Source organism: Musa acuminata, chromosome BXJ2-9 (genome assembly GCF_036884655.1).
Source record: "Musa acuminata AAA Group cultivar baxijiao chromosome BXJ2-9, Cavendish_Baxijiao_AAA, whole genome shotgun sequence".
NCBI lineage: Eukaryota > Viridiplantae > Streptophyta > Magnoliopsida > Zingiberales > Musaceae > Musa > Musa acuminata.
In genome coordinates, this window is record NC_088346.1 from 9,106,944 (window position 1) to 9,120,906 (window position 13,963).

The 13,963-nt window shown below is 40.4% G+C and overlaps 2 protein-coding genes and 1 long non-coding RNA gene across 3 annotated transcripts; 2 read left to right on the plus strand and 1 right to left on the minus strand.

The window, feature by feature from the left end:
• The first annotated feature begins 1,143 nt into the window (after window positions 1-1,143).
• LOC135623011 (protein transport protein Sec61 subunit gamma-like) lies at window positions 1,144-4,093 on the plus strand. Its single transcript, XM_065125467.1, has 3 exons — window positions 1,144-1,333; window positions 1,480-1,595; window positions 3,904-4,093. The coding sequence occupies exons 1-2, from the start codon at window positions 1,159-1,161 to the stop codon at window positions 1,593-1,595; spliced, it is 291 nt and encodes a 96-aa protein (XP_064981539.1). The 5' UTR covers window positions 1,144-1,158; the 3' UTR covers window positions 3,904-4,093.
• Window positions 4,094-4,843: 750 nt separating this feature from the next.
• On the minus strand, window positions 4,844-9,358 carry LOC135622223 (protein CYPRO4-like). Its single transcript, XM_065123868.1, has 2 exons — window positions 7,739-9,358; window positions 4,844-5,156 (listed from the first exon to the last, which is right to left on the minus strand). The coding sequence occupies exons 1-2, from the start codon at window positions 9,356-9,358 to the stop codon at window positions 4,872-4,874; spliced, it is 1,905 nt and encodes a 634-aa protein (XP_064979940.1). The 3' UTR covers window positions 4,844-4,871.
• A 498-nt stretch (window positions 9,359-9,856) lies between these two features.
• LOC135623012 (uncharacterized) lies at window positions 9,857-13,963 on the plus strand. Its single transcript, XR_010491245.1, has 2 exons — window positions 9,857-10,174; window positions 11,369-13,963. It is a non-coding gene; the product is annotated as an uncharacterized LOC135623012 (long non-coding RNA).

The following is a 13,963-nucleotide window of genomic DNA, read 5'->3' on the forward strand; positions in this document are numbered from 1 at the left end:
CCTTCACCCAAGGCGAGGGGATTTGGAAGCCTGACCTCTTCCTTTGCCATGGATGGAGAGGTCGAGAAGGTTGACTCCTACATCCATTGAGTCATGGGGGTCAAAAAGATAGAAGGAGGTCAAGAAACCCGATCTCATTCAATAAATATGCATCCCTCGATGACACAAAGATGTGACTATATGTGTCAAATAAGCTTAACGTGCTACTAGGTTATTAATAGATTGAAGAGATATAAGTTTGACATGCTTAATAAATTAGATGTCACTTCAGACTCCTCTCGCAAAAGTCACGAAGCATGCCTTGGAAGGGGAGACAAGTGATAGGGAGTACAGATAATCATCATCCGACACGTAACGATCATGTGAGGCTCATGATGAAAAGAAAAGATGGAGGATACCTTCCATTTGCTTGCCCACATGGATAAAGTCCGTACATGATTATAGGTTATCCACCATTTGTTGTTCACGTGGACAAAAGGCCAAGGGGAGACCGTTAAAGGTGGTTATATATTATCACCTTGTAAAATATTTTATCTATTTATGACTAAGTATAAAAGCCTGTTTTCAATAGAAGGGGAGGAGCTTATCTTTTTTTACTATTAGCGTTCACATTTATATATATTGTATTAGTAACTTAGATGACAGAGGGATCAAGTTAGGAAACTTCTTTTGACTTCGATTTTTATGCAGGTGATACCTCAAGTGCTTGACATTTTTACCTATAAGACACTTCGGATAATCCTACACATACGAGTCTGGATCTCATCGAGCTAACTAAGACGTTAATAATATTTTTTCTCGTCTAAGTTTCGAAAATACCTCTTTAAATATAAAACATGTGCATTGAGTTCATCTTTTATTTAGTTTATTATAAAAAAATTAATTTAACAAATAGAGAAAAAAGTGTCACTAAAAATTGTGTTTAAAGTCATTGGCGGATTTGAGTTTTGACTTCATTTATCGCGAGAATCCGACCGTCCATTGACCCAGGAGTAGGTCACAGGATCACCCGTCAAAAGTTTCCACGCATCTTGAAGCATAGTGGACGCGTCATTCCAATATGGTGGAGGGATCATAGGAACGTTGATTCAATGTAATGTCTCATATCGGACGATTCAGATCAAAAGTTGGAGCACGGCAGTATAAGACCTGGGGGGAATGTATTCTTCCAACTTTGCTTGCCGAGTGCTCGATCTCGATCTCGATCTCGAGCTTAGGGTTTTGCTATCTGCGATCGACATGGATGCCTTGGACTCCGCGGTCGATCCCTTGAGGGAGTTCGCCAAGGACAGCGTCCGCCTCGTCAAGCGCTGCCACAAGCCCGATCGCAAGGGTAAGACGCTCCCATTTCTCATGTCAGATCGTTTCTCCGCTCGATTCGGTCGATTTGCTCGATCGAATGCTTCCTGTCTCTTGGATCTTTGTCTTTTTCCCTAAAACTTGCGCTATTCGTTTGGATCGGCCGGGTCGGGATTGCAGAGTTCTCGAAGGTGGCGGTCCGCACGGCGATCGGGTTCGTGGTGATGGGATTCGTCGGGTTCTTCGTCAAGCTGATCTTTATCCCGATCAACAACATCATTGTCGGCTCCGGTTAGGTAATTGGATCTGAAATCCTTGTGGTCTATGTTGTTGATTCAGCAAAGGAATCGGGTTTTCATGCATTAGGGGTGAAAAATTGTGGTCGCAATACGTGAAATAACTTCGACTTAGTCTTTGTGTTCGAAGTGGTTACAGTGTCCGATGCTCTCGATATCTTTCCAAGGAGATGTTTCAGTATTTGGTTTGTCCGATTACTTCTCTTTATTCATAAACTTATCGTCTGAGCAAACTGCTGGTTTTTGTCCATGTCAGTATGATTAAACTTCCACTGGAGGTTTGATGTCACCTGATGGATCCATTACATGCTTAACTCAAATTACGAATATAGCAATGTGGTCCAATGGCACATAAAGGTTAATTACTTTTTAGACGTATGTTTGCAGAAGGCCAATAAGGGATTTGGCTGGCTATGTTTGGAACTCAGATTACAAATATGTTGTTTGTTTAACCTTGTTCACTGTCATTTTGAATTACCTTGGATATGTGGAAAGGAACATGATTATATTGAAAGGCCAAGATGCCTAGTTAGAGGACACCACCACTTTCGATGATACCTTGAATCTGTCATGCATGAGCAAGCTTCCATTTATCAGAAAAAGGAAGTTGTGCTTATTTGGAGGCTTTTGTGAATTGATTCTCGTAAGTTAAACAAGAGGGTAGTTACAACATTGCTAATCTTTATTTTCCATTTCACTTGTGAGTCGACTCTGGGTCTTTTAATAACTTTATATAACCCTCGACTTTTCCTCTCTCTGTGAGCTATCCATTGTAATTTACCTTGTGTTTCTCATCCTCCCTCTTTCAATTTTTCTCTTTACTTGTGTGGGTGATTGTTTCTCTTTCTTCCAATATTCATCCATTTGCATTGGTAATCTTTAATCTTTTCCCTTGCTTTTACTTTTACTCTCTCTCTTTGTCTCTCCATGTACAATTGATCAAAACACTATGTGCAATCCTCCTTTGGCCTCTCCATGTGCGTTTGTGTGCATGTTCTTATCATCACCTGTGATCTTTGTTCACCTTTCTTATTGTAATATTTTCTCTTGTTGGAAGATTCGATTTGGTTCTATTTCATTTAACTTAATTCCTCTTTTGTGGTAATTATCACCTAGCTCCTTGGAAGTAAAACCTGAAGCTTGAATGTCTAGTTTATTCTCATCTATTCTCCATTCTTTGCCAAAGGAACATTTGAAATTAAATAATGCATTAAGTTGAAAATTGAAATGTGTCCATACAACTTGAGTTATCATGCTGGATTATTATTTACATAATTTTTATGGATTTTGCAATTCTAATTGTTTAGGAATATTTTGATGAATGATTATTGATTCAAGCCTTGTGAAGCAAGTCCAAGTTCAGGTCTGGGAATGTGTGGCCTCGAGTTGGGCCATATCTAAGCTGAGCCTGGGCTGTGAGCTTTATGAGCCTTTGAGCCTTGAACATGCCAGCTTAATGAAGTTTGGATACAGCTTTTGAGCTTGACTTGGATTATATAAAAGGACAACACTTTCCTGATGCCTTACTCCTGACAAATTGTGATTCCTTGAGTTGTGGACAGCCCAAAAAGCCATTATTGCTCTTGGCTCCTATGGTGCCCAGGCCACAAGATCTTCCTCCTTGAGTTGCAAACCTCGCTCCCTCTTCCTCTTGTTCGACGTCCTTGACTGATAACTGCCACCATGCTGTCCTACACCGACCCTTCCTTCTACATGGTCACCATTTGCCAACTTTTCTAGTCTCACTTCTCATCTTTTCTGCCTATACCCTCCGCTACTTCCTTGTCTCTTCAACCAAGACCTTCAACTATGATAGTCTAGGCAGTAGTAACAGATGCCTATCTCACAGAAAAGGTTATATATATGTGTGTGTGTGTGTGTGATGAGTTTTTGTCATATTTACCAAAGAAGAATTTCATTGTACTTTGAAGGTGATAGCCCAAACACCTAGGTTATCTCCTTGGTAACTATAACTTCAATGTTCGGGGAGACTTTGATGGTGATATTTCTGGAGTGATTTTATTTAATGAAAGAGTAAGGCAGATCAGGAACACCTTTTGCTATTTAAATTGTAAACCTGCTACTTCGTCTATTTTTCTGCCCATATGCATTACTGATGCTCACCTTGCTTAATCTTCATAGGGAACAAACGTTTTATATGTAGTACATATAAGATCATGCAAACGTTTGATACGTCATGATGATTTTCATAAGCTTTGCACTTGTACTTGACATGCCACTTCATTAAAAGCAAATGCTGCTCGTGTTTGAACCTTTTTCTTTTCTCCTCTGATGTTTCTGGCTGCAGGAGCTTAAGTGGCCCGAGGGGTTGCGTGCTGTTGGACGAGGGAAATGTATTTGCCATCCTATTGGTTTCCCCTGCTCCAGCATTTTTGGTGTCACTGTGAAGAAAACTTGGTACTTGACTTCCATGTATGATCGATAACCTGTTACATGGACCTTCTCTGTCTGGAGAGCTATAGATCCAGGTTCTGGTATCTGATACGTCGAATGTAGTGGTAGCATTTGTTTGACATAGTTGCCACATTTTGTTTGCATGGCTATCATCTGCAAAATGTGGGGGCGTTAAACTAAAATTCTTCAAGTGATGCGTGGAATATTCCTCTCTAATCTTAACATTTGATGCTTCACCATGCTCCTCTTAAGCTTGCATGAATCCCTACTGGAGAAGTCCTTGGTGCCATCATCTGCAAGATGTTGACCTGAAGCTTCTCAGCGGAGAGTTGCAGTGGCAACGACAAAAGTCAAATAAGGTTTTTTGTGCCTGTCTGTATATATATATTTCCCTTGGATAAATAAATATGATGGTAGGATGTTATATGTGCTTTATTTGAACGGAAGGTGCATTTTACCGGAGCAATTATTATAATGTATGTAATAGGACAGGAAAATTTAAGATCATCTAGTGATCAGATCGGTTGCCGACACAATAGAGCCAACCACGTTAAAACAACCCAACATTAAGCGTTTGCAGCTTTCTCTACAGGACAGCTACTGTCATGCGCCAAGGCAAGAAGCCTGCACAGTAAGAGCTTGCTGCTGTCATACATTTAATGTTCTCCAACACCATAACCAAAGAACAGTCGATGATGAAACGCACATATTTAACCCTCGAGCAAACAATTTGAATGATATCAACAAAAACACGAGTCTCGATTTTTTTCACATAAGAATGACACCAAAGTAGAGGTAATGCGAACTAGTACAAGTCGATACAATCCGTGAGGTTCCAGCGGTCAGCAGAGGGGTCGGAAGTCAGTGCCGGCCGCTTGATATACTGAAAGAGCTCACCTTCATTGGGGTTGCCACGACCAGAGGTGCCTCCGGCGAGTCGCTCACCGCAAACTTCTCGTGCATGAAGCGGCTGTCCACGATGGATTCATCTTTGGGGACGATCTTGTAGCAGTAGCAGCTCTTCAGCCCTTCCTGATTCTTGTAGCACTCGTGGTTGCTGTCCTTTACTTGCTGGAAGTTCCAGATGACACTAAAATTGCCGAAAGTCGCAACCAGATGCCTCTCCCGCTTACCATTGTCAGTCACCTGGATGCATAGAAATCACAAAACAATCAACCAAAATATCGATGGAGATGCAAACTGCTGTTAACCACAGGAGACAAAAAGTGAAAAAGGACGCACAAACAAAAGAAAACAAAAAAAAAATTAACAAAAGAGCGTTAAGAGTAAATGAAAAGAAAAAAAAAGAAAAATGACGCACATTAGAATGAAAATAAAACTTTAGTTTTCATATCCCTTACTTCCGCAGGGATCACATGATGTTTGTAGTACCATTATCCAACAACATACCAACAGCACTATATAAATTCACACCTAAATGGACATATATAACAAGCAAAGAAGCTAAATCACATGATTTTAGGTACTTTACTTGGCAGATTCTGCCGCTTCAATGGACCGATACTCCATGGCCTCTCAAATATAATATTCGATATGGATTTTCAAGATGTATTTCCATCGTTTGCTTAAGAAACAACCACATCATGTGAAACATTCACATGGGACCACATTCTCACTCCAGTCACTACCATATATTGACATTCAAATAGAACCACCACATTCTCACTTCAATGGCTACCATAGTTTGAGTTGGAAGTTCTACAAACTTTTTCTCTTTGTTAATATGTCAACCAATTCAGTCCTGAAATTGGCAACATCTTTTTTACTCGTCTAAACTGCCAAAGATACTTTTGATATGATGATGAGCTCAGATTTACTCCTACAGCTATAAAATAGAAATATCCAAGTCATTAATATAGCAAAAAGAAATCCTACAGACCAATAAAACATGAGCATCAAATCCTTTTCATGCCAACCATTTGATATCAGATCAAGGAAATTAATTTTGTTTACGCAACACATTAACCAAATTCTGTTCATATAAACCATTTGTTTATAATATTCATTAAACAATCTATAATGCTGTAAACCAACATTTAGGAATTCCAATGCTATATTCAGGTTTGCAACCATTCTCATAAATCAATTATGTGAAACGAATACTCAAACGACTAACAGATTTTCAAATCTTACTCTCTTTTATAGTAGTAATCATAGTCCGATGTGTGCACTCACATATATCAAATAAAAGAACACGTCTACTTAAATGACAAAAAAGCAATAACACAGGTAACAATCTTCCTATGTTCTACTAATATATCGACAGGTACAACAATCATGGTCAGAAATAATCTACAAATACTACACTCAAACTGCCAATGCAATACTTTTACAAACACTGTGAAAAGCCAAGGCAATGTCCATCATCTCAAGCAAAAATAAAATGAGGATAAATATTTCAGAGCTCCCATATCTTAACTCAAATGGGTAAAACAGTAATCACAGTGACAACCAATTTCCTGCTCTATAAAAGGTCTTCAAGTTCTATTATGAGACAAAAACAATCTCTCAGGGATCGACTGTGACAGAAGTAGATATCAGATCAATGGTTATGTTAAGTCAGTTTTCTTTTGTCTTTTCTCTTGCCCAAAAGTATATATCCTACAAAATATGTCAAGTGTCAACCAAGGTGAATGTCTCTACCTATTCTAGACTCTTGTCCAAAAGAAATGGCCTTTTTGGCTCCCTCCTTGTTAAACCATTAATGATCTCAATCATGTCCTCTAGTTAGGAGACCCATGACATATCCCACGATGAGCAACAAAAAGAAAAGAAAAAAAAAGAGGCAACAAATCAACCAACACTCAATAAGATTTTAGTTCCGATGAATAGGATTCATAAGGAAATAAATATAGTAACCGTGGGGAAACATACAGATTAAGAATATTACAGATGATCGATGCCTCTTGATGTCCAAAGACACCAAGATGGCACAGAGAGAGTTTGGGAGGATAGCATCCACAAAAATAAAGAAAAGAAACTGACAGAGTGAAAAAGAAAAAGATGTAATTCAGTCTCATATCAAATGTAAAAGGAGATCTGAGCCGGTTTATAGTACTAAATGAATCTATTGCTATTAATCTGAGCTAAAGTATTTTGAGTCACGTAATTCTAGATCTATCAAATTAATGGATCAGTTATTTCATTCAACCGAATCATGACATCAAAGGCATACAAAAAAACTAAGATGAAGAATACCTAATTAAAGGCATAACTCATGTAACTCTTAAAAAAATATTTTGATTGAGAGTAATGAAAAAAATAACTGCAAAAACATGGAAACACAGAAAAGCTAAAGTTGAAAATGATAGTCATGGACAAGATTACTTATGAAAGACAGATTTCTATTCAAAAACAGAAAAGAAAAAAAGAAACTAAACTTCGAACATGAAGGTGTAAACATTTAATAAACTCGAACTTGGTAGTCACAAAAACGTAAGTTACAATGACTAATTCCTAATTTGAAGAACAACAAAATAATTATAAACTCTAAGATGTCACAGTGAATGTTGTGACTAGAAGACCATGCCAAAAATTACATGAACACAATCAAATATGTTAATCCCAGCGGCCAAAACATTTAGTTCAATCAAATAAATTAAGAAATCAACTAGAACTTGAGCAACAAAAATCAGCAGCAAACATGAATTGGAGATTGTACATTATGCATTTTCAAAAAAGAAAAACTTGGGGAATGTCAGTCATACCCATGAAAACTGTCCCCCACGGAACTTATTGTCGGTGCCAGCCAGCTGCGAGTCCAGTGGAGTAAGCTTCAATAATCTTGGAGCAGCAATCCTGTGACCTCTTCTCCCACTAAAACCAGTCATCTCCCTTCCATCTTTGTCCTTAAAGACTGTGCTTATAAGTATTAGGTATGTGTCTGTTGTGCCCAATACCCACTTTCCATCAAAAGTAACATCCACGTGAGTGATCGGTGATCCAAGTCCAGGGAATGCAGTCTTTGCCACCCTCATAGAACCGTCTGAGTATAACCGTATCTTCCCATTCAGAGATCCCACAACAATAGAACCATCACCTGTGGTAGCAAAGCACTGAAAATTTGTCCCTTTAGAGAACTGGTGACCTTGCTTCCACTGCAACACCGGGGATTCCATTTGAATTGCAATGTTCTGGACCATCCCTCTTTGGTCCCGCAAGTCCCAGCGGCAAAGAGTATTATCATCCAACCCCAAAAAGGTGGACTCTGATGGATCCAACTGAGCACCCTTGCTATCATTTGCTATGTCTTGCATGGTAATATTAGTTCCATCCTTCTCAAACTTCCACTCTGTGACAACCTTCCCCGTTTCAATGTCCAGCTGATGAAGCCCAGTTGCACGGGAATTCCCTTGTGCTGGGCTCATCAACAACATATTGGTCTCTGCTTTCATCAAAAGTGCCTTCTTAGGTGTAGAACACCCGCCAGCTCGGCCACCATTTCTCGAAACATTCACTGAAATCCCCTTTCCATGAACCCCATGGCTAAAGTTCCTGAGAACCTGGATCCCAGAGTCACTCACCAAGAAACTGTTGTCAAGTGCACCAAGTGCGAGGCTCTGTATCCCACCTCCATTGGCCGCCTCCTCGAACTCCTCCAGCAAGTCCTGGTTGACCCTGGTCGGCATAGCCAACGGCCCAGGACTGCTTTCAAAGTATTCTTCAGCATCTCCCCAAATGCTCTCTTCTTCTGCCTCTGGTCGCACCCACGCCATGAAATCCTTTCCGAACACCTTCACCTTGTTCGCCTCGTTCGCTGCAAAGCCGTAGGCGTTCTCAAAGAGGCAGCTTTGGTACTGATTCTGGAACTCCCGATACCCTTCCAGCGTGGGGAATTTGATGGCCCACACCCCATCGGCGACGAAATCAACGCGGCGCTGGTCGGGCAACGACTTGAGCTGCAGCTCCGGACCGACCCTGACGCGGACCCTGGCGCCGATCCGCAGGAACCAAGGGGAGGAGGAGGGGCTCTCATCCTCGCCGTCGGAGTCGCCAGAGAGCGAGGGCCGAAAGAAAGCGTAGGAGGCGAGCTTGTCGGAGAGGACCCAGCGGGCGGCGGGGGAACTGCCGCCGACGTGGAGGTAGAGCTTGACAGAGTTCGTAGGGCTAGGGTTCTGGGAGGAGGGAGACGGCGAGGAGTAGGGCTTAGTATACTTGAGTTTGAGGGATTGAAGCTGCCGATCCACTTCGTCGAGGGAGTAGGTCGGGGTTAGGGTTTCCCCCGATCGGTAACCGGTTCCTCCTTGGTCTTCTTGTTGTTGTTCTCCCCCTTCTTCTTCGTCGGAATCGGAGAGCTCCAAGGCCTCGCGGCTGTGAGATCCTCCCATGGCGAGCGAGCGAGCGAGTGTACGAGAAGCGGGCAAGATTTGAAATCGGAAGGGAACTTATAGTGGAGAGAGCGCGGGGATTCGAACTCGATATTAACACCTGCCTTTAGCGGTGAGGGTACCGATCGGAGTCTATGCTAATAATTTTACTACTCCTTGATCATTTACCCGGTAATCTCCGTTACCTTATGATCGTATGACGATGTGGGCCAGGCAGAAACCCCTCGCCTAAAGGTGGGTAAAACTGGCAGTGACTTGTTATTGGGTAAGAAAACTATTTCGTTTTTCATCGCACTCCTAAGCAGGGACCCCGGAAGGTGGGGCCCACGTGGATCTCATGCATGTAGCCAGTCACAAGACTGGTAGGTGACGCTGGTAAGGTAAACATGGTCAAAGAAGAAAGCAAATTTGCGAGACGGCAGAAACGCACCCTTCTTGTTTGCTTTGATCCCATCACCGTTCATATTCCAAAGATGGGTCTACCATCTCAGTGAACGGCTGAGATTTGAGATTGGCCGATACGTGAACACTTGTCTTTTCGAGAGGATCATGTGGCTTCGCCTCCGTCCTCCTCTCCCCTTCCACCCTCCGGAATCCAATCGCAATCCTTCGGATTGGGGTTAGGGTTCCGAGAACCCGCGGTTCGTCGTCTTCTTCTCGCCACGCATCCGGCCGGAAGGTCCTCCGCGAGGTAAGCCGCTTCCCGGTGGTAGATGGCGTACCTCGACGGGCAGAAATCTGTGAGGTTCTCCCTTGACCCGACCAAGGAGCTCATTCTCATCGATCTTGTTTCATGGAACCCTTCACTTATCTTTGGTGAGATCCTCAAGCCGACTTATGCTTTCTTGTTGCCATTTCTTTATCAGATTTTGGAGTTGTATCCACGATTGTTGCGCTTGTTCTGTTGGGCAAGAACGACTGATTGGTATAACAAAGATGTCTTTTTGAATGTTAACCGAACTGTTTATGCTGGTGGATTGGTGCAACACGTGCTCTTTAGTGTTCTTATTAAGGAAGACTTGTATCCAATTGCGCTCCATTAGCATACCACACAAATAGAAATAACTATACTATTGTTTTCCTCGAATCTAGTCATGCTCCATCATGTCAGAATAACATTCCAATTATATCTTTCTTCCCTTGGTCACTTCCTTATGGAGTAAATATTTTCTTTACAAAATGCTCAAAATTTCAAAATGTCTTAAGGATACAAGAATGTTTACCATGCAATGATGCCTTTGCAATTATTTGGCCTAAATTCTCTGAATAATTAAAGGCAACAACCATAATAATGCTTACCATGCATTGACATACAGCTTGAATTCGTATATAAACACCCCTTATCTTATTTGTTTCCTTTTGATGAGAGGAATATTAGGATCAGGGAATTGGACATTGAACTTTATATAAAATCTAAATGTTTAGTCATGTAAGCTAATGATAGTCATGATTGAACTACTGTCCAGACGTGGAATGAACCAACAAATGAAGAAAGTAATCATTACTGAAGGGTCTTGTAGTCATGATTGTGCATATTATGGAAAATTATTTAAAGAGAGTGTTGAGAGGGTAAATGCCTTCTGAGGATACTAAAAAAGAAATGCAGCACGCATATAGTCAATCCTATTTTCATTTGTTATGAAGCTGATTAAGTTGTATTGCCAGGTTGGATTCCATGTGATATTTACTTTGTATCTGACACTTTTGTATTGACATGTTACCATTGATAGGCTCCATTTCAGTTGCAGTCACATTTTTCATGAGTGTTTTCATTCTGGTTCATTAAATATCATCTCAAATGAAACAGCTTAGGTTGCTCTCTAAAGTTAAAGAAGTTAATTTCATGTAAGCTGTAGTTTATTGCTGGAGCAAGTTTTCCTTTATTGCAAAGGATTAATGATGGATCCCTTGACAATTATTATCAATGTTTTATTTCCACTGCACTGGTGGAATTTTGAGTACTTCTAATAAACATAAATATTTAATTGAACAAATGCTTGTATCATGCAGATCAGTATGAAGATGTTGTGAACTAGCTGGGACATGCATTAGGATGAAATTGGCAAAGCAAAGTGCATCTGAATTGTTAACTATATAAAGATAATTCCACTGGAAACTTGGAACTGTTGAACAAGCAAAGTTACTTACGCTAGATAATCTGTACATCTTTGTTTCCAAAATGTTACTTCCCGACTTGATTCATCCAAAATCCTTCCAGCTTCATTTGGATATTACTCTGGTCAAGGCAATCAAGGATTTTTTGTGCCGGTATCATGTCTGTTATGCGCCTGTTAGCCTTATGTCAACATGGGATGGAGATTACCATGACATATTGGTATTTCTGCCATATGTGCTGTCCTTGTGGCAGGCACATGTAAATTTATGTGCATGATAGTTGATACTGTATGCAGGCACTGCATGCAGCACCTGCCCTTTCCCGGTGATGATAACCTACCCACTTGTATGGGTGGGACAGAGGACCACTGCAGGTAAATGCAATGTTTTTGACTAATTAACAACAAGCATCAGCATAGGTTAATCTTCCCTTGAATTGCTTACTTTGGTTTGGTTGGCAATTCTTTGTTCATTAGAAAGCGATATAGATACATGTTCCTCTAATCTTATGAATGGATCATCTATGTGCTTGTATTTATAACATTTACATATATTCTTCTATCAAACAAAATATTTGAATCAAACATTGACACCAACTTTCTAATCTCAATCTTTTGGGATATTAGAACTTGAATATCTTTAATTTTTATTAATGTGTAACTCATGCCACTGGGTGACATAATAGTTTACTTTGTCAATTTTATGGCATTAAACACTTCAATCGCTTGTTATGTATGCATTTCTGAGTTTTTCTTTCATATTATCCTTGCATCTGTATTTGTCATAGCTAAGCTATATCTTCTTTTTTCTCTTTCATCTACTTTTTGTCATTCTGTCTCTCAGGTGGATAGAAGAGGAATACCTCTTGCTTGCCACTATTTTACTGTATGAACATGTTTGTTGACATTGAACCAGGTCCTTTTCATCTTGGTTTGCTTAATGACTACAGAAAGGTCTGTGCTTACACATAACATCTCAGATCTCTTTTTCTTGCTCTTTATCTTGGTTTAATCTGTGTTAGTTGTGTGCATAACTTCTGATTGTTCTTTAAGAGTTTTTACCCAATTTGAGCTATCATCCATTGGCAAGGATGGGGACATACATGGATGAATGATAAGGTGCATCAATACCATTTAGTTTAGATGAGTCACATAGTCCTCTGTGCTTCAAGGTAAGATAGGTCATGGTAGTCATGGCAACAGAACAGTATTGTGATTTAGCTGACAGGTCTGGAGATTGGCTTTGTGTTTGAATTCATGACGCAAGATATTAGATACTGATCTCAGTAGGTTAGCTCTAGCAGATTGTATCTTGTATGATGAATATAATCTGCTAGAGCTAACCTACTGAGATCAGCATCTAACATCTTACAATATGTGATTGCCTATCTAATGAAAATGTGCATAACTAAGAGGTTTGTCATAGTGTTCTTTTGCTTTGGCAATCTCTGTAACAATGCTTGTTTCCTTAAAGGACATTTGGAGGGCATCATCTGGTTGGCAATCTTATTTCTCTTGTGCAAATAAACCAGCTTTCATGCATGCCCATAATTCTGCACCATTCAGCGCTTTTTTTTGTTTTTGCATCATATTTTATGATTCAAAATTGCAGGTTCGTTTTTTCTTGCAGATGGATGATCAACTTCTAGACACTATATGTGAGGTTTTTGTATCCTCTTTAAGCACAGAAGACGCCTGTATTGTTCGAGAGGGTGACCCTGACACAAATGCTTTTCATCAACATATGACAGACTGAAGAGCTCTACTGCTAGTAGAGGTGGACCTGGTTTCTTCAATTCTGTGATACACAGGCCTAGTGATTCCTGTGGTAAGGAACTTCTTGATTGGGCTCTTCTTCCAAAGGCCATGGTGAACTCGCCTTCCTCTAAGAATTGTAAGAACACTGGCTAAAGTTGAGGCCTTTGGAAAAGCTGAAAGCTGCAGCACTTTCCATTTCTACTCTCATCACTGGAGGACATGGGCTGCCTGCTTCATTCAGGCAGCTTGGCATCGCTACAGGAGGAGAAAGATGGCAAAGGATTTGAGTCGGAGGGAATCATTTAACTCCCGGACGGATGCGTCGATGCTGAAAGGAGATGAAGTCAACATAATTCCACGAGTACTTCTCACCCAAAACAAAATCTTGTGTTCAGAGTTCTAGCTAGGTTAGCCTCACTTCTCCGTGGACACTTGTGATTGGTTATCATTGAACCTGTTATGAGGACACCTGCTTGCTTCTCACCAGATTACAGTTGAAAGAGAAATTCAGATGAGCAAGGGTTTGTACTTGATAAAATATGATGTTGAGGATGTAAATCTTCATCCAAACAAATCTATACGCATGGCTACTCTGATAATGTGGTATCATCTTAACTGAGTACAAGTTAAGATAGTTTCTAAACAGAATGGCATGCCTGCTGTACAATCTAGATGTATTTATCAGTGTAATCTTGTTTAGGATGAAATCGTCACCATATTGTGTTTTCAGTAA